Consider the following 25,306-nt stretch of genomic DNA (forward strand, 5'->3'; position numbering starts at 1 on the left):
GGCAAAGTTTAAGTTTGGAAAACTGTACCCCCATGGCTCTAATTATCCTTGGTCCTAAACAAAAGAGAGAAGAGGAGGAGAATATGATTCTGTACTAGATGCTCCAAAATCAAAAGCATATGGAGCCTTCCTTTAAGTTATGAAATATGTAAGTGCTCTCTTCTTCATTTTAATGATGAGATTCACAAGTTAAATAACTTCTTATTCACTGTTGGTGTCTGACTAGAATTTTGAACCCCACATTCTTTTTTTTTTTTTTGTACCAGGGATTAAACCCAAGGGCACTTAATCAATGAGCCATCCCTTTTTATTTTTTGTTTTGAGACAAGGTGTCACTAGGTTGATTACAGCCTCACTAAGTTGCTAAAGTTGGCCTCCTGCAATACTCCTACTTTAGCCTCCTAAGCTGCTAGGATTACAGGCATTTACCTCCATGCGTGGTTGAATTCCACGTTCTTGTGGGGATTTGAAGCCCTCATTCTTGCCACTGCAACATACATTCTCTGTCACTTCTTTTTTTATTATTTTTAGTAGAAAGAAACCAGCTTATTCTCCCTGAGGTATTGATTTCTATGTACATTTCTTCTGTATTGTTTTTTGTTTGTTTGTTTGTTTTGCAATGAGGATTGATCCCAGGGGTGCTTAGCCACTGAACCACATCCCCAGCCCTTTTTTATATTTTATTTAGAGATAGGGTCTCCCTGAGTTGTTTAGGTCCTCAGTAAGTTGCTGAGGCTGACTTTGAACCTGCAATCCTCCTCCTTCAGCCTCCTGAATCTCTGGGATTACAGGATGTGCCATTACTCTAGACAATATTTCTTTTAAAGAAATGTTGTGACATAGGAAACACTGGAGGTGATGCAGTAGGAAGGTAGTTTATCTCTTTTGGCCATGCTATAGAGATAATTGTTTACTCTCCATTGGTGAAGCATTTATTCCCATTTGTAACTCAGGGGATGTGCCTTCACTATGAATCACCTTTGTCAGACAGGTGTGCTGGATGTTTTAGCTTGTCACTGCTGTGATCAAAATACCTAGCAAGAAAAACTTAGGGGGACTGGGATTATGGCTCAGTAGTAGAGCGCTCGCCTCACACATGCAAGGCCCTGGGTTCGATCCTCAGCACTACATAAAAATGAATGAATAAATAAATGAAATAAAGTTTAAAAAAAGAATTTAAAAAAGCATTTCTATAAAAAAACGAAAGAAAATCTTAGGGAATGGAAAGTTTATTTGGGTCTCATATTTTCAGAGGTATCAGTCCATAGATGACCAACTTCATTGCTCTTGGTCAAATAAGGCAGCACATCACGGGTGAAGTACCCAGCAGAGGAAAGCTTCTTGGCTCATGGTGTGGTAGAGAGAGAAAGAAGGGGGCAGGGGCTGCAGGGAAGATGCACCCTTCCAGGGCATACCCCTAGGGACCCACCTCTTCTAGCCATAGCCTACCTGCCTAGAGTTAGCACCCAGTCAGTTTAAACTAAGATAGAGTAATTATATTGCAACTCTCACAGTTCAATCATTTTATTTCTAAATATTCCTTCAGAAATTCAGGAGCTTTGGGGGGACACCTCATGTCCACCCATAACACCAGGTAAGGGCTACAGACTTTGGTGGTATTTGAAGACTCTGTAGCAGCCAAGGGAATATGCCATCTATGACCAAACTTCCAGGACCAAAAGTTGGACTACCATTTCCAGAGACTGGGGCCCCATTAGATGGACCATTATCTCATTTTCCAATGGCCTGTGATGGGATGAGGTTTGATTTATTGTCCAGGAAATTGGGACTATTCATCGCCTTGGTGGATTCTCTATGATTTCTTGCTTTTTCCCGTTGTTCTCTGGGTCCTTCTACTGTATGAGAAATTCCTCATGGTCAGTGAGGGGAAGGAAGAAAGAAGGGGGTCATTTTCAAATGGGCTAATTCTGTTCTTGTGAATAAACCTTCTGGTACAAGGAAAGACAATGGGAGAATGGAGATGGGGGGTGGCTTTTTTCCATGCAGGTCACTATATAAGAAGAAGGAAGGAAGAGATGACTGGAATTATGAGGACAGCTTTGGGCATGTCTTCTGAGTCCCTGATATCATGGCAAGTGGAAAACTTGTTGTCTGTAGCTAATACAGATGAGAATTAACATTTGCCCAGGGGTTATTTATATTGGGTGCTATGACAAGCATTTGACTATCACAAAGCAATCTGAGTGCAGGAATTAATACTGATATTATTTTATGGATGAGGAAATAAAATTCTCATTTACTTAGTTAGACCTTAAGAAAATTCTTATATATCTCTGGATTGTTATCCTCATTTTGTGAAAAAAAAAAAGTCTTATATCTACCTCACTAGATTTTTGTGAAGGTACAAAATAGTATATTATTATTTATACCTCTCCTGCTACTCCCCAAACAAGTTATAGTTACATAAGATCAAAAAAGAAAAAATAGAGGGCTGGGGTTGTAGCTCAGCAGTTGAGCACTTGTTTTGTATGCATGAGGCACTGGGTTCAATCTTCAGCACCATTTAAAAATAAATAAATAAAACAAAGATATTGTGTCCATCTATAACCAAAAAAAAAAAAAAGAAGAAGAAAAGAAAATTAGAAGAGAATGACAATAAGAAAATACAAATAGGAAAAGAAAGTGTTATATAAAGCATCCAGTATATAGTAAAGATGTAATAAATGATAGTTCCCTTCCCAATGCTGTGATGCTTCTTGTCTCATTCATGAGATACAGTTGAAAGATAGGCTTGATGATCCTTAGAATATCTAACTTTGGATTTAGCTGGTACTTGCTTCTTCTCTAGAGTTTGTTTTATGTTTTTGTTTTGAATGGTACAGAGTAATCATTGATATTTAATTTATAAAAATACAAATTAGTTTGACGAATTTTTAAACACATGCATTTACTACAATTAAAGTAATGTGCTGACATTCACATAGTTCACAAGTGATTACAGTGCTAGTCTGGAATGACTGAATGCATTTTGATTATATTAAGGTTTTGCATTCTCCCTTTGCATGCAGGTTTTACATTGGAGAGCTTTTAAAGGGATAGCTTGGTGAAGTCAAAAGGGCACTGAATGGAAAATGAGCCCTTAAGCTCTATGGCTGCTCTCAATAACTCCCTGTGATACTTTATATAAATCTTTCCCCTCTTTAGGCCTCAGTTTCCCCATCTCTACATTGTGTAATGGATCTCTCAAATCTGATTATCTCCCCCAAATTTATCTCTGGCATTTATGTATTCCATATCTCTTTTTCTCCTGTTTTAATACCCACTATTTGGATTTCAGGCAACCCTTTTCTTTGTAAAAGGAAGAGAAGTGCCTCATTTAAGTATGATTAGCTATTGGCATATGCAGGGGTTGAGGGAAGGCAGCTGGCAGGGGGACACTTCTTCTTGGGCAGGTCTCTGTCTCTAAGACTGAAGGGACTAGGTGCCTAGAGACTACACAGGCTGTTGGGCCCTATGTTTCAGACAGCAATATCATTATGTGCAACAGCTATAGGGGGGAGGGTATCATTCAGGGTGCATTTTGTGGTCCAGCTGAGAGCCAGAGGCTCCTTCAGCCTCTACCTAGACTTCTTCCCAGAGCCCTGATTCTACTCAGTCCCTCTCCCAAGCCAAATGACGCCATCCCCTGCCCTCAACACTGGGGGCTTTGTCCGTTTGCATTGGAGGGGGATGGCTGCGGAGGGTGAGGAAGGCATGATTTAGAGCCTTGGGCAGAAAAATTCTTGAACAAAGAGGTTTATTAACTTCTAAAAGCCACAAGGCATGGTAATTCTTTGTGAGTGTTGGTTTGGTTTGGTACTGAAGGAAGCTCAGATGGTAGGGAGCCCTAGTTAGATTGGTATACTGGTTTTGAAGGCTACTCCTTCCCAAATTGACCCCTTGAAAGTTTTTCATAATGGTTGAGAAAAGAAGAGAGAGGAAACCAGGAAGTTCATGACTTCTCATCCAGAAGACCAGTGTTTGTCTTGTGAGGTATCATTTATTGAATATCTCTGGCCAGGTGTTCTAAATTAATTAATTTTAATTGGCAAATAAAAATGGTATGTATTTTTTTGTGTATAATCTGATGTTTTGAAATATGTACACATTGTAGAATGGCAAATTTGAGCTGAGTATGTGACCAAAGGAAATGAAATCATTGTGTCAAATAGATATCTGCATTCCCATGTTTACTTCAGCCTTATGCACAATAGCTAAGATATGGAGTCAACCTAAATGTCCATCAACTGATGAATGGATAAGGAAATTATCAGGGTATATATATATACACACAATGGAATACTATTCAGCCATAAAAAGAAGGAAATCCTGCCATTTACAACAACATGCATAAACCTTGAGGACATTATGTTAAGTGAATAGGCCAGACAGGGAAAGATAAATACTACATAATCTCACTCATATGGAATCTTAAAAAGTTGATCTCATAGAACTAGACGTGGTTACAATGGCTTGGGACAATTAGGAGATAGAGGTCAGGTTGATGTTGGTCAAAGAATATAAAATTTCAGTCAGATAAGAGGAATAAGTTTAAACAATCTTTTGTACAAAATAGTGACTGTAGTTAATAACAATATGTTTTATCCTTGAAAATTGCTAAGAGTAGATTTGAAGTGTTCTCACCATATAAAATAAGTATTTTTAGTTAATGTACATGGCTGGATGCACTACTCTTCATAATGATCCTGCCTTTGAGAGGTGAAATAACATGAGGTCAGTAAGTTGTGATATGGAATTTCCAATACAGACAGCTCTGACTGAACAACTATACTTTCCCACCAATGCACTATTCAGCTTGGGGTGAATGAGACTGTTTTAGCTTGAAAAAGAGAAAAGATGTATTGTTTGTCCTCAGGTCTCTGAAGGGCCATTGTAGGAAGGAGGGGGCAGTCACTTTGTGTGAGGTCAGAAGGGGCAGATCTAGGACCACATAGGTGAAAAACATGGGGGGAAATATTTAAACTCCAGGGTTTGGGGTTGTGGCTCAGTGGTAAGAGCTACTCACCTAGCATGTGCAGGGTACTACATTCAATCCTCAGTACCATATAAAAGAATAAATTAATTAATTAATAGAATAAAGGTATAAAGAAAAACATTTAAACTCCAGACAAGAATTGAATATCTGGCCCTCTTGAGGCCAAAGGACGCCAGAACAGGAACACTGAGGTCTGTATTCATAGGCAGTTGGAGGACCAGAGCTCTTCCTTGTAACTTAAGGTATAAGGGAGGAAGTCCATTTTGCCTGACTCTTAAGACCCATCATTCAGGAGGTCCCTGTGGCAGAGCCAGGACCTGGGAGGAAGTAGCTTTATTCCTTGAGAGGAATTGACAAAAGCTCTGGGGCCATCCTGGAACTCAGAAGTCATCTGGCTGATGACCAGAGAGGAAGCAGACTGAAGAGGAAGCACCCTCCTTGGCACCAGTGATAAATAACAGGCAACAATGGGAAGCCATAGCTTAAGGAGGCTCAGGGCCTGGTGGGAAAAGGAAGTGGGGCCCAGTTCCTCCCATTTACCTCTGTTTCTTCTTGTGAATGTGCTCACTGCCAGGGAAGAGAAAGAATACACAATATAGTGATTCTCTTACTTGCCTCAACCTCTGATGGCTAAGATTCTTCAAAGGACTTGATCTTGGGTTATCTAAATGCCACTAGGGGGCAGTGCCACCACTGTGAGTTCCATTTTTGAGACCCTTTCTGCTTGTTTAGTCCCCAGCCAGCATCTCCAGCTCTAGATATAATCTGTCACTACTTGCCCTCTTCTTTCATGGTGTTTGAGCTCTAAGAGAGAGGTGAAATCTCAGAGCATCCATTCATCTATTCATTAACCTATCCAATATTGACTGAAGGTTTACTGTGTCTCAAGGAGAATCCCTAAACCTAGTTAACACCATCTCTGCTCTTAAGGGCTTGGAGTTATTTACTTATGGAAGCATAGATAAGCACATGCATTTGTCTTTCCACAAAGAAGGAAACCTGCCAGGTGTGGTGGCACGCTGAGACAGTACAATTGTGAGTTCAAAGCCAGCCTCAGCAAAAGCGAGGCCTTAAGCAACTCAGTGAGACCCTGTCTCTAAATAAGCTACAAAATAGAGCTGGGGATGTGGCTCAGTGGTTGACTACCTCTGAGTTCAATCCTTGGTACCAAAAAAAAAAAAAAAAAAAGAAGAAACGTCTGTGAGGCTCAGGTTACATGAAGCGATATATACAGCACAGCATTTGGAGTCAGTCCTGGGTTCAGATTCCTTCCTGCTGCTTAGGTGTGTGACCTAGGATGATTTGTTTAACTTTCCTCAGTACAATAGTAATCATATTAAAATCTCAGAATTTTTATGATTTAATCCTGAATTAAGTAAAGGGCTTGGTGCATAGCAGGCATTCTAAGATGTGTTGTTCTTATTAAAAGCTAAATAAGTGGTTGGGAATTGTGCTAGGAGTTCAGATGAGGGAGCCATGAGATCATGGAGATTTTCTGGCTCTGGAAAGCCACACTTGATGACTGCATTGAGAACAGCAGCTCTTTTCTTCTATTTTTTTTTTATTTTATCAAATCACTAACATCTGTTATATGGTACTAATGTCCTCATCTTACAGACGGAGGACTAAGACTTTGAGAGGGGAAAATATTTATTTAAGGTCTCATAGCTATAGGAAGTGGTATAGCTAAGACTTGAACCAGGGTAGATAGCATTTCCACTTTTCCCAGTATCTTTTGTCAGCTATGTCCTCTGTGATTCCCCCCCATCACCCCCCCCCACCATCTGCTCCTAAAACTTAAAACCATAGCCAAGTGTGTTCTCTGCTATAGAGCAGGAGCTCACTAGAGCACAGGCAGTGTAAAGTAGCAGAAACAGCAGTTGTGGTAGCCTCTCTTGGAGCTTTCCAGTTGTGCATTGATTTGCTTTCAGGTGGGTGGCTGACGCAGCTGTTGCCTAGTCTATAATGGGATCTCAGTGGGCCTCAGGTGTTTGGGCATTGACGCAGTTTTGCACATAATTTCTCACAGTTTTTCTCTTGAGGCTCTAGCCTTGCTTCCTGATCCTGCACTGGGCTTCTGAAGTGGCTGAGACGTCATCACTGGTTTGTTTATTCAGATGCATGGCGGGTACAAAGAAGGAGGCACTGGGCTCCGGAACTGACCTGATATGTCCCCCCATAGACCTCAGATGTATGCAGCCTCCACATGCACAAGAGATTTAAGGGTAGTGGGGGGTGTTCTTTTCTTACTTCCAGAAGCTCCTGGTAATTAGTAAGGATTTTCTCAAAGGCAGATCTCTTCTACTTCCTGGACTTCAGTTTTCTAGTTTATGCTGCTTGAACCCTATCAGTCTCCATAGCCTGTTTTAGGGATTTGTGTTGTGGTGCTGAACAGAATCCATAGCCTCCAGTTTCTTAAGCCAGGGTCTTACAAACTGATGTCCTAATCCCTCTAGGAGTAAGTGGCAGATTTGAGGAGGGGCATAAAGCTATGGGATAAATGTGATTTAGTACATATCTGGGAGCATTCATTTTACTTATAATAATTTAAAAATCATTATTTAAGAAGTAGAATGTAAAATTTGCACAAATGCAAAGCCTAACCTGAAGCTTCAAAGAAATTTTGGCTGGCTTGCAACCATCTCCCCTCTCCTATCTTCTCACCCCATGAACCACCCCCACCCCTGACCCTGGGTGTATGCATTTGCTTGTTTTCTGCTACTTAAAGATTTCTCCCATGGCAGGTTTAAGAAATACTGGTTCAGGACAGATGAACTGTCTTTCTGGAGTCAAAAGGGAACGAAGAAAGATTTTTGCCCTCTTGGGATGGAGTCATTTCTCAGAGTAGAATAATAAAGACTCTAGTAACTGGATCCTCAGAGATTATTCCTGGAACCAGAAGTAGATACTTCCCTTTCACATGAAAATGAGGTCCACCTCTCCCTTTTGGAGTGGAGGTCTCAGCTGGAAGCAAAGCTGGAAGTGAGCAAAGCTTAGCCCTACCTCCATGTCCTGGGTATTGGAAATGGGGACAAGAGTTGCCTGACCAAATGCCCGAACTGCATGGACCTTAATTGGAGATTGCCTTATGGCCTGTGATTGGGGTTATCTGTTTTGTCCTTTGTTCTTTTTCTGTATTAATTCTAACTTCAGACTATGTTTCCTCCGCCCACCCCCTTCCTCACTTCCTTTGGAACTTCAGTACTGACTGAGACAGATTTCTCATATTTCCAACCCCTAGAGCCTGAGGAAATGGAAAATTGATATTTCTGATTTTTCTATGTTCATGAAGAAACAGTGCTCAGATCAAAATGCCCCACTGATCCTGAAATATTTCTCTAGACATTGCTTTAGCAATTTGTGTAACTTTTCATAACTACTCTGGATCCCAGAACTACTTGCGTCATCATGATCCTCTTCTTCTCATCATATCTCTACCCATCCCACTAGTGAAACAGACAAAGTAGTACAAAAAGGGGTAAGGAACTCACTCCCAGGACCTCCAAGACTGTCTATGTAGTCTGTTCCTGTCTTACTTACCTTTAGTCCTGGTTTCTCTGAGCCTCTGCAACTGGCCTATTGGTAATTGGCAAAGGCCAGTTACTGCTCTACTAGTTCTTTTTCTTTTCTTTTCTTTTGAACTCAGGAGCACTCGACCACTGAGCTACATTTCCAACCCTATTTTATATTTTATTTAGAGACAGGGTCTCACTGAGTTGCTTAACACCTCACCATTGCTGAGGCTGACTTTGAACTCTCAATCCTCCTGCCTCAGCCTCCCAAGACGCTGAGATTACAGACATGCACCTCGCCCCCAGCTGCTCTACTAGTTCTGTTGCCGGTTTGCTCCACTCCTTCATGACCTAGCATCCTAGCTTTAAAGCTTCATCCTATGTTTAGCGTTATCAGTGTGTCTTTCTTACTCTTGGGACTGGATTGTTTCTTGGAACTTGCTTCTCCCCTACCCCATGCACACTTGTAATCAGACACACTGTTTATCTACAGTCCTGTGGAAAATTAGTAGAAATGTTAATTGGATCTTATGTTAGATTTAGGATAAGACACGCTTTAAAAATTCTTTCCTGCCAGGCATGGTGTGCAGACCTATAATCCCAGTAACTCAGGAGGCTGAGACAAGAAGATCCCACATTTGAGGACAGCCTCAGCAATTTAGTGAGACCTTGTCTAAACAAAACAAAACAAAACAAAAGTAATCAATAAGGACTGGGAATGTACCTTAGTGGTAAAGTGCCCTAGGGTTCAATCTCCAGTAACACCTCCTCCCAACATTTTTTTCCTTGTTCATAACCATCTTTTTCCATCTTTTGCAAAAAAAAAAAAAAGCCAGTTCAGAGCTGGGGTTGTAGCTCAGTAGCTGTGTGAGGCACTGGGTTCAATCCTGAAAGAGAGAGAGAGAGAGAGAGAGAGAGAGAAAGATATTATATCCATCTATAACTAAAAAGAAAATTTAAAAAACCAGTTCACATTTCAACATAAGCATTCATATTTCTCCATCTAGAACTTGCTGACATTTTGTTGTCTATTGACTTAGAGTTAGGGACTTAGCTAGCCCTTGAGTCCTGGAAACCTTTTGATCTTTCCTCCCCTCACCTCATGTACCTTTTCTGTCTTTCTCTCATTCTCTCTTTTTCTCCCTTTCTCTTTCCTTCTTTGTTTCTTTGTTTCTTCTTTTTTTGTGGTACTGGGGATTGAACCATTGAACCAAGAACTACATACATGACAGGCAAACATACCACTAGCCCATTTTATTTTGAGATAGGGTTTCACTAAGTTTCCCAGACTGGCTTTGAACCTGTGATCCTTCTGAGTAGTAGGATTACAGGCATTCACTACTACACATGGCCCCATTAATTTTTTTTAAACATGTTCCTAATTTTCCAAGTCAGCAAGAAGTAGGTGGGAAAAGGGATTAATTTTTTAGCAGTTTTTGCAAAATAATGTTGTAACCTAATTAGTAGAATGATAGAACTTGAGAAAAATGTGATATAAGACACACCTTTAAATTGGATAGAAGGGAAGCTAAGGCTCAGAGAGGGAAACATCCTGCTTTAAGATCATATGGCAAACTGGAGATAGAAATGAGACTTTTGTTCTTGTTTCCTGATATCTGACGTTAAGTATGAAAGGAAAGTGTAACCAGATGAGCAACAAAGGTTGATGACTTGGGGACATGACTTCTTCTCAAAGTGGTTGTTGACTGGGCCTACTGGGAAATCCAGAAAGCATATCTAGATGCAAAGGTAGTCAAAGATCATGATCTGGATGGGATGTTTGAGCCAAAATAGAAATAACACAATCACGTGAGAACCCCAGGAGTCCTAAACTCCTATAAGCTCTTGGCTTTAGAAGATAGCATACTAGAGAAAAAAGGTACAGGCTTTGGAGTCAGACATATTAGTGTTCTATGCCTTTATGATATTAGACAGGTTTCCCCTTGCCTTAATTTTTCCATCTATAAAATGGGGTAATAGCTAGTTCACAGAATCATTTTGTGTTCAGTGCCTGGCATGTAATCACTTACACTTTTTCTTTAGAGACTCTGAATGTCTAGACTGTAAGCTCTGGGTGTGACTGTGGGACCTGACTTTGAATGAATAGTGGAAACTTTGTGACTACAGTGGAAGTGTATGTGTTAGGAGGAAAAATATTAATTTGTTCAAGGGGGAGGACATCAGCAACTCTGGCTTCTTGTTCTTTGCTTATATTTCTAGATATATCTCTTAGGTTTCCTATTCACCCCACCCTCAACCCCCATCTCCACCCCCCAAATGGTAAAGAAGACTGCTTGGTATCATCCTGACCTCATTAGGATGTGACTCAGCTTCATTGCCACAATCCCCAGTGGTAGGCATGCTGGGATTGAGCAGACAGCCAGACCATTAACATGCTAATGTCAGGGACTAGAGAACAGACCCCCATCTGTCTTTTCCTGGCAGGCTTCCCTTCCCTGCCCACTGCTCAGCCAGGAGGCCCAGGGCACCAGGGGGCATCCTCAGCTACTATGCTGAGGTATCCACCCCCATTACCGCCCTCAACATGTATAAGTAGTAAGGAGAATCTTGACTGGGCTCTGACTAGGGCTGGAAAAAAGCATCTCAGTACCCAGGGATAGCATAGCTTTGGGATGTATAGATACCACAGCCCTGCTTTGTCTTTTCAAACATTCTTTCTTGGGTATTGTTAATGGGATTCAGTCTTAAGGGTGTGGGCATTACTCCCAGTTTCTAAAGATAAAGGACAATAGAGAGAGGCTGAAGGTTGAGTTGATATCAATGGTTGGTGATGTAATCAATTATGCCCACATAATAAATCCTTAGTAAAAACTCAAAGGACTGGGTTTGGGAAGTTCCTAGAGAGGTGAACATGTGGAGGTTCCTGGAGAAAGCAGTTCTTGAGGACATACAAGCTCTGTATTCCTCCCATAACTCATCTTTTGCATCTCTTCCATCTGATTATTTATCTGTATCTTTTGTAATACCTTTATAATAAATAGGTAAACATTTTTTAAAAGATAGACAATATATCAGAGTAACCTCCAAGAAAAAGATGCAGGAATTAGCCCAACAGTCTTTGTCCTCAGCCCTTAATTCATTCTGACAGCAGATAGCTACAGGGCCTTGTAGAGGGAAGCAGGGGTGATAGAAAGCACTGGATCTGAATGGTTTTCAAGTCAAACAGAGCTCATTTCAATCCTGACTGCACTCACTCCCTAAACCTTGGGCAAATCATTTCACTTCTCTGAACTTTAATTTTACTGCCTATAAAATGGGTCTAGGTATAATTTTATCAAAAGGCTATTGTAAAAATTTAAGAAGGTAATAGATGTGAGGCTCTTGGTATATGATAGTGCTCAGAAGCGGAAAGATGGTGACATCAGTTCTTGACTGCTACCCAAGTATATTTTCTTTCTGGACCTTTAGCACTTAAAAACCTTTGAGGGCAAAGAACAGTTTGGCTTTACCTTTGTGTCCTCTGCCTGGCATAGGGATAGGTATTCAACCAATGGTTATTTTGTGTTTTCTCTTCTAGGTGGTGAAAACTATTGGTCTGCGGGAAGTTTGGTTCTTTGGTCTGCAGTACCAGGACACTAAGGGTTTCTCCACTTGGCTGAAACTAAATAAGAAGGTAACTACTTACTCTTATGTCAGAGTTTAGAATTTCTTCCTCCACCAGAACTTGCTCAGGGAGATAGCATATGCTAGCTAGCAAACCTGGGATACCTAGGGCTATGTTTGACACTGGGTGGTCTGTTGACCATCTGAATTAGATAAGGGCAGAGTTGGATAAGACAAAGCTCTTGTCTGTCTCCACTTTGAATTCATTTTTTCCTACTTTGAATTCTGATAGAAGAATGGCCATGTACAAGGAAGAGGAGGTCCTTCCCTTCCCACTAGAAGTTATGTCTCTAATTTTGATTTATTTGGGACCAAATCCATTAGAGGCTCTTCAGGAGGGGATTCGTATTTCTTTCTTCTTTTCAAACTCTGGGGCTGTAGGAGATTTGTTATAAAAGAGAGCCACAGACTTACGTTCTGGAAAAAAAAAATCTTAACCATCTTGGTATTATCATGCTCCCTTTTTCTCACTGGCTAAATGATGCCTGACCCTATTATAATGCTCCCCTCATTGTTGATGTTCCACCTCAACTGGACTCCATGTGGGATAATTTCATCCATTCAAGCTTTCTGCTCCAAGTGTCATCTCAACAGGAACATAGTAGTCCTCCGTCTCCGTATCCTCAAACTGGCCAATTTTATCCTTAGAGGTCTCCATACTGTGCTATGACTCGTTTTCTTGATTTTTGTCTAGTGGATGCTTCACTTTCTGCTGGTTGAGTCTTGTTTTCCCAAAGAGTTGAGACATTTACTGGACAAATATAAAGCCACTAGGAGCCAATTTCAGGCTTCTAAAGGTGATCTAGCATTTTTTATTTTCAGTCTTGGGATTCAAACCTGGAGCCTCACACATGCTAGTCAAGTGTTCTTCCACTGAGTTACATCCCCAGCCCCTAAAAGTTAATCTAGTTTCTGCTCTTTCCCAGCCAATTTCGAGACCTCAATCATAGTTCCCCAGTCTTTACTGTGCTAGTTTATTGAATTAGAAGAACCTTAAAAGAATTTTCTTAAATCTGCCCTTAGAATATGAGGCCAGTTGTATATATGGACAGATAACAGTGGTTTGACAACTTCTGATCATCAGTGGGTATTAAGAAATTTCAGGAAAATAATTCCCAACAGAAAGTGATAATTGACATAGGATGGGATCTCTAAAGAAAATAAAGTATTTTTAATATGAATTGTTAGAATGGTTGCCCCCTAGTTCTCTTGGATTACCCAAACTGGTGACCTTTTAATGTCTCTTTTTTACCCTGTAGCCATCCCCTCCACCACTAAAACCTTCTTTTTGAGGGTCTATAACCCCTTGCTTCTCCCAGGTGACAGCACAGGATGTCCGGAAGGAAAGCCCCCTGCTCTTCAAGTTCCGGGCCAAGTTCTACCCTGAGGATGTATCTGAGGAACTGATCCAGGACATCACCCAGCGCCTGTTCTTCCTGCAAGTGAAGGAGGGCATTCTCAATGATGACATTTACTGCCCACCTGAAACTGCTGTGTTACTGGCCTCCTATGCTGTCCAGTCCAAGTATGGTGACTTCAATAAGGAGGTTCACAAATCTGGCTACCTGGCTGGAGACAAGTTGCTGCCCCAGAGGTGAGGTGGTACCCTGGCCTCCTTTGCCCTAGCCAAAGGGGGCTGCAGCCCACAGTTAGCTAATCTCTGCTCCAAAGAGGCTGCCAGATCTATTCCTCTCCACTAGGGTCTGTCTGAAGACCATGTTATGCTGCTCAGAGAGACATTTGCATATAGCGTCATGCCCTGTTGTTTCTCTGACTCTCAAAATAAAAAGCTTTTTTCCCCTCTCTGTCTGATTACAGAACTTCATTACCCTGGAGACAGGTGCTTATAACTGAACCAGAGATGGATTGATTTTTTTCCTTCCTCCCCCGTTTCATTTTCTCAATCCCTTTCACTGATTTAGACCTTTTATTTCAGAAGTTCACAGGGGAGAGAGAGAAATACGCAAGCAAGGGACATGGGGAGCTCAAACAGTCTTTTAATATTGATAACCACTGTACAGGGCTTTCTGCTTTTGTAAACTTCAAAGTTGAGAGCTCTCAAACACTCATTATTTTTGTTTTAACATCACGACAACACAGAAAATGAATAAGGCAAGCATTATCCTTATTTCCTGGCTCAGGAAATAGAGGTGTAGAGATACTTGTACTGACTTGCCCCATCTCCCACAGCTCATTTGAGGCACAGCCAGACCAGAAACTCTAATTTCTTGATTTTTTTTTTAACCCTGAGATTTTTCTATTCCATCCAGTGGCCATTTCCATAGGCTTATATATTAGAAAACAAAACAAAATTAAGCCTCATTCTGGGATCCCTAGTGCCATTGGGGCTGTGGCATGTGCACAATCCATCAGAAGGTCTTAGGGATAGAAGTTGTACCCTCAAACATTTCCTGACTCATTGCCCCAATGTCTGAGATGGCATGTTTAAAGCAAGCCTTATTTATAATCTAGTAGATCTGAGAGGTTTGGCCTTTTATTTTTTTCCCAAAGTTGTTTGGGCTTAGTTCTCTGTTCTGTAGCCAAAAGCTTTCTGTCCTCTCATCCCTGAGAAATATTCTTAAAAACACAAACTGTTGACCCCAAGAGGATCTAGGAGAGAGTGTGTCTGGATCTGTGGCTCATCTCTACTCTCATCCCCTCAAGTCAGCACTGACTCCTGATACATTCCTATTGTGCTTAGAGAACACAGCATGTTATTGTATTTTGTTGTTAAAGGTACATAGGAAGGTGATCTCATTGTCTTTCTTGTCCATCCATTCATGTAAGTTCTCCTACCTCTTAAGTAGTTACTTATGTCTAATTTAATACCTTCCACTGTAATCTGAATCTGCTTCAAGTGTTACCTCCATGAGCTGACTCCATGTCTTGGAGAACTAAGTGGGCTTCCCTTCTCTCCTGTACATTGACTTTGTACTTTAAACTACTCACTACCAATTATCATTTCAGAGTCCTGGAGCAGCACAAACTCAACAAGGACCAGTGGGAGGAGCGGATCCAGGTGTGGCATGAGGAACACCGAGGCATGCTTAGGTAAACCTCACCTAGCAATTGTGAGCCCCACTGGTCCTTGAAGGGAGATACTATAGAAAAAGAAGCAGGGATGATACTAGCACTTAAAGATAGAAGGCAAAACCAGAACCATCATAAACCTGTTTTTTGTTTGTGTGGTTTCATGAATAGTAGAAGTTGAAAGGCCAAATACTTCTGAGCACTGAGTAATTGAGAGGACCATAGGATATCCAGGGAGCTTCTGGGTCAACAGCGGGCTCCTATGCAAAAAGGAACTAGGAAATGAGCTCTCTGAATATTGCAAAGAATTGGAGGGTTGTCTATTTGAAGAACAGATCTCATCATTTTGCCATCACTACTACCCTGTCTAAGCTTTGCTAAGAATGTTCTTGTATAAGAGACTGTCGCATTGAATGGGAGGAAGAAAATAGATTCTATGGCAACTAACATGTCAGGGCCTAGGTTCCAGTTGGTTTATTTTGCTTGGTAAAAGTTACATGTGCTCTGTTCTCCATTATTTGTTTACCATGCACCCCATGTCCTTCTACTGATTAAAAGATCCTTATCAGAAATACAGAGCAAGTAGGCTTTTCTGTCCCACTGGGTCTGATTCAAATGCTTCCCTCTGTGACCCCCTCCCCTTGCCCAGAGAGGATGCTGTCCTGGAATATCTGAAGATTGCCCAAGATCTGGAGATGTACGGTGTGAACTACTTCAGCATTAAGAACAAAAAAGGATCAGAGCTGTGGCTGGGGGTAGATGCTCTGGGTCTCAACATCTATGAACAGAATGACAGGTATACTTTAGACTTCTCCTAGTTTATTTGGGTCATTCTTACACCTAGCTTACCTCTTGAGTTCCACCAAAGTTCTTCTTGTACCTGATTTAATCCAGTCCAGATGGTTGTACCACCTCTCTCAGACGTTGAAATCCTGTATTGACTAGACTTGTTCTGCCTATGATGGTAGTCAACTAGCCATAGGTGGCCAATAAGCACTTGAAGTGTGGCTACTTTGAATTGAGACATGCTATAAGCATAAATTATACACCAGACTTTGAATGATTAATGTGAAAAACAGAATGTGCAGTATATCTTTGATATTTTCTTAAATATTGATTTACATGTTCAAATAATAGTAGTATTTGTTGTATGTTGGATTAATTTGACTATTTTAATTCCATTTATTTATTTTTTACTCATTTTCATGTGGCTACTAGAAAACTTAAAAGTAGATATGTGATTATTATTATAAATTTTTGGACAGTGCTGCTCTAGAACCTACCTTGTCAGGATTTGTAATTAGATACAAGCCCCATGTGATTATAAGCGGCTTTGGCCTATAATACTCATGCTATGACCTTATCTCACTTGCTTTATATTTTTCCCTTTTGGTCTGTTCTTGGTGAGGATTGAGATCAATAGATTATTGTTCCATATAACTTCTGAATCTCAGAACTCATTATTTACCTCCTCCTCAACTTTCATAACCTTGGATAGAAGAGTCTCTGTTTAATAGAACTAGGGATGCTGTTAAAGGATTGTTACAAGGTCCATGCCTCAACAAAAATGAAAACTAAATCTCAGAGATTGGAACAAGGAATAATATGTTTGTTGTGGTTTTGAGTCTTTTGTGCAGCCTGAGTGCTAGCAATTAACCTGCTGGCATGTGATGATATTGTCTGCACTGTAGTGCATCTACCTCCTAAAGGGAGAGGTTTGGGGGGTGGTGAGGGCAAGGCACAAGCCTCGGGGGTACTTCTTGTCTTGCCCTTGTCCTAATGTTGTTGATCTCCATTTCTACAGACTGACTCCTAAGATTGGCTTCCCCTGGAGTGAAATCAGGAACATCTCTTTCAATGATAAGAAATTTGTCATCAAGCCTATTGACAAAAAAGCCCCAGTAAGTAACCCCTCCCTCTGACCATGACAGGTACTCATCAAGGCCTGGATAATGCTAGAAGCAATCATATCATTGTATTCATCTCTCCTTTTCTGGTTTATGCGCATGTCTGTGTGTGTATAGGTATGTGTGTGTGTTGCGTGTACATGTACATGTGTGCGTGTGTACATGCACACATGAACAGGAGGTACAAATGATGATTGAGATACAAAGGATGTCAATGCTAAGAAATGACCAGGAGGCACCCTGTGCCTACTGTCATTCTGCTACCCACATTTCAGGTGCCACCCTGATACCTGTCTCACTCTGTGGGTGAGGGAGAGCCACAGGCCATCCTAAGCGTTGCTTCTTAGTTATTGTCTTGCTGCTCTGAGTGTCTGTGGTGAAAACAGAGTGTATCTCATCTTTTCAAGCCCTTGGGCCCCAGAAAGTAGATATATAGTTGATTTATCTTAATTGTGGAAAAAGGAAAGAGCCAGCAGAAGTCCAAATCTAAAAATGACCTTCCAAATTTGTTCTTTTGGTATAACTTTATATTTGCCCTCTCAGACTTCTCTCCAGAGAAGAAAATTCTGAGTCCAGTCCTTCCTTTTACACATTCATTATATTTCTCACCCACTCAGTTGCCTGCATCTGTCAGGACTGGAAAGCTGGTGATTAAGGGTAGGATAGAAAACTGAGATGAGTGTCTACTCTTCTGGTATACCTTGTATCCAACAAGGCCAGTGACCTTGTTGAGCCTGACCCATTTCATGAGGGCTCAGCCTTATTCTCCAATCCTAAGATATCTGAACTTTTCCTTAATATATTGTCTCTTTAAAGCCTTAACTATGTAATCAGGTAGGTAGTAGCATTCCAATTAAGTTCATGAAATTGAGGTTCAGAAAGATGAAATGATTTGCCCAGGATCACACAACTGAAAATGGTAGCACTTGGATTTGTACCTAGGTCATTTGACTTTGAAAGCCTGTGCTCCTTCCACTGTATCCCAAACTATGAGATGATAGCAGTTTGGTTTCAGTGGCAGAGGAGGTGGTTGTTAGCCCATCAGAGAGTGACCTTGGTCCAGTGGTATTTGTAGCAACAAACTTAAACTCACTGGATTTTCTTGTGTGTTCTTTTTTATTGCTGCTGTGCTCAACTTTCATCAGAAAAAGGTAAGTAACAAAGCCAGCTGAGCTCAAGGGCTTATTTAACAAACAGCAACCAGGACAATCAATGCTTAGGAGATTTATGTATCTGTGTATGTATTTACAGCCTATCTTGTTCCAAAAAGGATTTAAAGGCTGGGTCTAGGATATGCTTTCTAGAAATTACAGGAACAGTCTAGCCACCCATACTGCACTCACTGGTTGCAAGGATTGTTTGGCTTCTAAAAGAGGCCTCCTGAGACTTAGTAGGATCTCTAATTAGCAGATAAAGGCAGTTCTGATTCTTTAACTGGGTATATTAGGATAAATGTATTTTATAAATGTATGTTGGAAGAAATTGTGGTTTGGTGGAAAGAGCACTGGTTTCAGAGTCAAGAAACTTGGGTTCTAGTCTCGGGTCTACCCTTGTCCTGCCATCTGACCCTGGGCAAATCACTTCACCATTCTGATAATTAGTCTTCCCATCTGTAATGTAAAGCAGTCTTTCCAGTGCTTGTGGATTTAACATTTCAGAAGGTAGATACTCATTTTCATTTGTTCTTCCAAACATTTTCATTGCTGTTTTCCCACCAGGACTTTGTCTTCTATGCTCCCCGGCTGCGGATTAACAAGCGAATCTTGGCCCTGTGCATGGGGAACCATGAGTTATACATGCGCCGCCGTAAGCCTGACACCATTGAAGTGCAGCAGATGAAGGCACAGGCCCGGGAGGAGAAGCACCAGAAGCAGATGGAGCGGTAAGTGCTAAAGAGCTAGAGGAGATGCTGGAGAAAGGGCCAGCACTAGGGTAAGGAAGCCTCACAGATGCCCAGACTATAAGAGGTACCCAGGATATGAAGTCAACTCAGGACTAGAAGTGAGTGAGCTGTGTATGCATGATACCACTAGGTTTAGTTTCAGGCAAAGACATCATTGTTGCTCTAAGCAGGCATTGGAAACCTAACGTTTCAGAGGTTTATTGGAGGAAAGGATATTTCATAGTTCCCCATTATCTATGGCCCTCATGCCATTACTGTGTTAGGACTAGTTTGCTCCAGACTAACCTACCAGTATAGTGGGAGTAGCAGAGGGTTCCATGCACATTTAAGTTTGGATTCTTCAGGGTGCTTTTTTTTTTTTAAGCAGAAATGGGCAGGGCTCCCAGAATTTTCCATACTAAGTGTCTAGTCCTTGCACTGTAACCCCTATCAACTCAAAGTGTAATGTGAGCCTTAGCATCATTAGCATCAGCTTGGGAACTTGGTAGAAATGTAAGATCTGAGACCCTACTCCAGACCTACTGATCAAAGTCTGCCTCATAAGATCCCATTGGATCTTTGGAAAATGATCATGATCATATGATATGCAAATGGCCAACAGATACATCCTTAGTCACTAGGGAAAGGCAAATGGTAATCTTAATGAGTTACCACTCCATATTCATTTTTATGGATATAATAAATAAAACTAGAAAACAAGTGTTGAAGTTGTAGAGTGATTGGAACTGATGTACATTGCTGGTGGGAACATACAATGGAATAAAAGAGTGTGACAGCTCATCAAAATGTTAAAGATAGAATTGCTCTATATATGATCCTGCAAATCCCACTCCTAGTTAAGTACCTAATAGAATTGAAAATGGGTGTTCAAACACTTGAACTAGCAGTAGTATTTCAATAGTCAAAAAATTGAAACAGCCCAAAAGCCTACCGATGGATAAATGAATAAACAAATTGTAATATACAGTAGGGTATATCTTAGCCTACTTTGTGTTGCTATAACAAAATACTTGAGACTGAGTTCTTTATAAAGAAGAGGCATATTTTAGTTTTTGGAGGCTGAGAAGTCCAAGATCAGGCAAGCACATCTGTTGAGAGCCTCAGACTCTAATATTACACTGCAGATGGCTTCACAAAGCAGGAGCATGTATACATGCGGAAGAAGGAATTCAGGGTAAGTGCCAGACACACTTATAACAAACCAGTCTCACAAGTACTAATTCAGTCCTGTGAGATCCAACATACTCCCTCTGAAAGGCATTAATTCAATTTGAGGATAGTTCCGCAATGACCTAATCACCTCTCACTGGGCCCCACTATGTAAAGTTTTCACCTCTCAATACCATTACCTTGGGAACCAAGGCTCTTTGGGGAACATACATGCTACAGTGTGGATACTCCTTTGAAACATTATGGTAAGTGAAAGCAATAAGACAGAATGTTGCATATTGCATGAATCTATTTATATGAAATGTCCAGAATAGAAAGATTTATAGAAACAGAATGTTAATTAGTGATAGTCAGAGGCTGGTAGTGGAGGGAGGATGGGTAGAAACTGCTTAATAGGTATAGGATCTTTAGAGGATGAAAATGTTTTTGGAACTCAAAAATGGTGGTTGCAGGGCTGGGGTTGTGGCTCAGTGGTAGAGCACTTGCCTAGAACATGTGAGGCAGTGGGTTTGATCCTCAGTACTACATAAAAATAAATAAATAAAATAAAGATATTATGTCCATCTACAACTAAAAGAATTTTGTACAACATTGTACAACATTTGTGAAGGTATTAAATGCCACTATTCATTTTAAAGTAGTTAATTTTATGTTATGTATGTTTTGCCTCAATTATTTTAAAAGATCCCAGGTAATTCCTATGCATATTAGGGTTTGAGGAGTGTTGCTATACTAGAAACTCTGTCATAAAGAGTTTGGAACCTGCCGGGTGCAGTGACACACATCTATAATCCTAGTGGCTTGGGAGGCTGAGGCAGGAGGATTGCAAAATCAGCCTTAGCAATTTAGTGAGACCTTGTCTCAAAATAAAAAATAAAAAAAGGGCTGGGGATGTAGCTTAGTGTTTAAGTGCCCCTGGGTTCAATCCCTGGTACCAAAAAGTAAAAATATATATAAATAAATGTTTCAAACCTTGGAAGGCTTCATATCTAGTAGACTAGAAATGATTCCATATATGATAGCTTAGACCCTGAGGTTCACATTTATTTAGGAAAAAATTTACCAGGATTGGGAGGCAGTTTATGGAACTGGATCTGGTAAGAACTTACCCTCTAGGACCTCACAGTCCTGGTAGGACAAATAGTTTCAAATGTACATGTTTTTGGAGTTTCATAATGTATATGAAACTTAAGTTACAAAGTTGTATCATTCATTCACTTAGTAAATAATTAATGAGTACTTGGAAAAATACCAACAATCCCTGTTCTTGTAAAGCTATAATTTTATTGGGAGAAGACAGACTAATAAATAAGAAAATTACATAGTAAGTAGAATATTAAAAGTGCTATGGAGAAGAGCATAACAGGGAAGAGGGGTGGGGAAGAGGGTATCTCAAATATTCTGATGGCTCAGAGGTATTAAAAAACATATTGTTAAGGGATAAGAAGGCTTACTGGAAAAAAAATGCTATGGCTAAGGAAAACAAATTCTTATTTCAGATTTTCAATAAACTCTGAGGAAAAGGAGCCTAGAGCTGGGCTTTAGGACAGGCAAAGTGAGCCATAGATACTTGAAGCATAGCATATTAACATGGAGCCAAAACTTGTCTTCCTAAATTCCACAGGCAGACAGAGGAGGACTTATTAGACTGCTTTTACAGATAGGGGAAATGAAGACAGAAGTGAAGCAGTAGTATAGCTAGGTTCACCTAGTGGGTTACTGGCAGAGTCGGGATTCTAGTTTGAGTTTCCCTACTGGGCCCTGAGTATAATATAATATAATAATATCCTATATGGGGTTGTGATATGAGGGCAAGGATGTGGAAGGGAGAATGGTTCAAGTTTACAAGCCCAGGGTTTATTGGAATGATGTTGACTGAGGAACTCAGGGCCAGGGAGTCCTGGGAATCTCTATGCTTCCATGCAACCTTGCTATCTTGCTCTATACCTCTTTCCCTTCCCCAGTGCTCTGCTGGAAAATGAGAAGAAGAAGCGTGAAATGGCAGAAAAGGAGAAGGAGAAGATTGAACGGGAGAAGGAAGAACTGATGGAGAAGCTGAAGCAGATCGAGGAACAGACTAAGAAGGCTCAGCAAGGTAAAATTGGAGTCACACTGGAGATTGGGTTTTCCCAAAACCTGACTCTGTGAGCTGGAGACTCTTCTGCCTAAACTGCAGACCCAGACCATAGAGACTAGATGTGGCCACAGAAAAGTTGAGGGATGGGGCAAGAAGAGTTCTCAGGACCATCTGCCAGCTGTACCGTGGAGTAGAACATTTCCAGGAAAGATGTTAATGTGCTATCATCTCTGTGCCCTTCACCTCATTTTTTCCTACACCTTCCTTTTCCTTCCTTTTCTTCCCAGAACTGGAAGAACAAACCCGCAGGGCTCTGGAACTTGAGCAAGAACGGAAGCGTGCTCAGAGCGAGGCTGAAAAGCTGGCCAAGGAACGTCAAGAAGCTGAAGAGGCCAAGGAGGCCCTGCTGCAGGCTTCCCGGGACCAGAAGAAGACCCAGGAACAACTGGTAAAGCTGCATGATGGTCTGGAATTGTGGGACCTGTGTTTTCTCTCTTGTCTGCCAACCTATTTATAGCTACCTCTGCCTTCAAGCCTGGCTCTTCCCAGCAGGATTCCACTCCACAGGCTTCTAACAGCTCATTCAGAAACAAGCTGAGGAGTCACTGGTGTGGCCCAGAAACCTTTGGAAACAGTTTTCTCTCACCCTTAGTTTTTATTCACTTTATTAACCCTTGGAGATATGAAATGGTAATCCTGCAAAGGAAAGGGATGGAGGAAAGAAGTAAAGGGACTCCCACTCAATTAAGTACCTATTGTGTGTTGCTATTCTAGTCATATTTTCCTTTTTCTTACTTTCTCATCATTTCTTTCAGTAACCTTATGCGATTAACCCCTACATGGAAAAATATGGCCAGATAAGAAAATTAGGTCTTAGGGAGGTTTCCTAGAGGCCACACAGTTGTGCTTGAGCATGGATTGGAACCCATTTCTACCTCCATTTTAAGGGTTTGCTCCCCTGAAATCATTTGCAGAACTATGTCAGTGTATTTGGGGGCAGGCTTTTGTGATTTACAAGAGAGGAACCCGTGGCCCAAATTCGTGGACATAAACTCTTCCCTTATATTGTTTTTTTAAAGAGAGAGAGACAGAGAGAAGAGAGAAGAGAGAGAGAGAGAGATAATTTTTTAATATTTATTTTTTAGTTTTTGGCAGACACAACATCTTTGTTTGTATGTGGTGCTGAGGATCGAACCCGGGCCACATGCATGTCAGACGAGCGTGCTACCCCTTGAGCCACATCCTAGCCCTTCCCTTATATTATTTGAGGTGGGAATAGCGGGAACTAAGACCTATCTCTCAGGAAGAAACTATCATGGGAAATTTGTTGAAGGTGTGATTGTGTACATAAGCATTTTCCCTTGTTCAAGTCACCTTGTGACACTTGAGGCACTGCATTTTAGGCAGTGATCTCCACAGCTTTACTGAGGTCTAAACCACATTCCTACTTGGCCATACTGAGGGGCGGGTGGAGGAGAAGGAGAAGAAAGGGAAGAAGAAGAAAGAAGAGAGAAAGAGTGATAGATACAAAGAAGAGATATTTTTTTTTGCCCCCAGGAATCCTACAGTCTAGGAGGGGAGCTATGACTTACAAGAAGGTGGTGGGTGTGGAAGATGGGACTGGAGTGGAGTGGTCCGGTTAAAAGAGCCACGGCAGGGGGTGGTGTTGTGGCTCAGTGGTAGAGTGCTTGCCTAGCACATGTGAGGCACTGGGTTTGATCCTCAGCACCACATAAATAAATAAATAATATAAAGGTATCATGTCCATCTACAACTAAAAATAAAATTTATAAAAGAGCTACCAGGGTAGCAAGCAAGTGGAACATTAGGTTCTCCACTGGTTCCCCAAGAGAACTTGGGTGGAAGACACCTATGCTCTGAAAACCAGAATGCCCAGACCTTACTAGCTTTTAATCTATCTATAGGCTTCAGAAATGGCAGAGCTCACAGCTCGGATCTCTCAGCTGGAGATGGCCCGACAGAAGAAGGAGAGTGAGGCTGTGGAGTGGCAGCAAAAGGTAAGATAGTGGTCAGAACAAAGCATTGTGGGAAGGGGTACTATATGTACATATTCCAGCTCCTTCATTTGGGCTCCTGCCACTTCCAGTCTTTCTGGACAGCAGAAATTGTGTGAGAGAGGGTGCTCAATGCTGTCTCAAACACTTTCCAAATTCCCTAGTACTCCTGGAAAGTTGGTACATTTGCTTCTATTTTATAGCTGATGAAACTAGGGATTAAACAGATGAAGCTGCTTGTCCTACCTGGTATCTGTCTTTTACCAGACTATTTTAAGCATGCACATGTTGCCACAGGTTACCTGATCTGACATCTGTTCCTTTTCTTTTTTTTTTTTTTTTTGGTCACTGGATAGGCCCAGATGGTACAGGAAGACTTGGAGAAGACCCGTGCTGAACTGAAGACTGCCATGAGTACACCTCATGTGGCAGAGCCTGCGGAGAATGAGCAAGATGAACAGGATGAGAATGGGGCAGAGGCCAGTGCTGATCTGAGGGCTGATGCTATGGCCAAGGACCGCAGTGAAGAGGAACGTACCACTGAGGCAGAGAAGAACGAGCGTGTGCAGAAACACCTGAAGGTATCTAGATAAGGCCAAATGGTCCAGAAGACTTTGTGTATTGACTTACTAGCCATGGTCTTCCCTAGATCATCATGAAGGAATAGATATAGGGGCCTATCCCAGTGCTGTACTAGAGTCTGAGGCTATCTTAAGTAAAACATTAAAGAGGGGGGCATGTCTCACTTATTAATCAGTCCCTAGGTTGCCTCTTCAATTTTTGGGGGGTACTGGTGATTGAACTCAGAGGCACTTTACCACTAAGCTGCATCTTATCCCTTTTTATTTTTATTTTTATTTTGAGACAAGGTCTCACTGAATTGTTTAGAGTCTTGCTAAGTTGCTAAAGCTGGCCTTGAATTTGCAATCCTCCTGCCTCAGCCTCCTGAATTGCTGGGATTACAGGCATGTGCCACCATGCCTGGCTGCCTCTTCCATTTTCAAGATTTTATTTTTGCCCCACCTTCCACCCACTCCTTATCTCTTACATTCATAAAATATTTACCTGAAAA

The 25,306-nt window shown here is 41.2% G+C and overlaps 1 protein-coding gene across 1 annotated transcript in view; it reads left to right on the forward strand.

Moving 5' to 3' along the window:
- Msn (moesin) overlaps nt 1-25,306 on the forward strand; it is a 70,905-nt gene that overhangs the window by 43,157 nt on the left and 2,442 nt on the right. The window contains exons 3-12 of the mRNA XM_005335204.5: nt 12,047-12,142; nt 13,452-13,726; nt 15,100-15,183; nt 15,812-15,958; nt 16,967-17,063; nt 18,788-18,951; nt 22,107-22,237; nt 22,507-22,667; nt 24,145-24,237; nt 24,591-24,815. Coding sequence (XP_005335261.1) covers nt 12,047-12,142; nt 13,452-13,726; nt 15,100-15,183; nt 15,812-15,958; nt 16,967-17,063; nt 18,788-18,951; nt 22,107-22,237; nt 22,507-22,667; nt 24,145-24,237; nt 24,591-24,815 — 1,473 coding nt within the window. The remainder of the gene's footprint in view (nt 1-12,046; nt 12,143-13,451; nt 13,727-15,099; nt 15,184-15,811; nt 15,959-16,966; nt 17,064-18,787; nt 18,952-22,106; nt 22,238-22,506; nt 22,668-24,144; nt 24,238-24,590; nt 24,816-25,306) is intronic.

The sequence above is a fragment of the Ictidomys tridecemlineatus genome, chromosome X (genome assembly GCF_052094955.1).
Source record: "Ictidomys tridecemlineatus isolate mIctTri1 chromosome X, mIctTri1.hap1, whole genome shotgun sequence".
Classification (NCBI taxonomy): Eukaryota; Metazoa; Chordata; class Mammalia; order Rodentia; family Sciuridae; genus Ictidomys; species Ictidomys tridecemlineatus.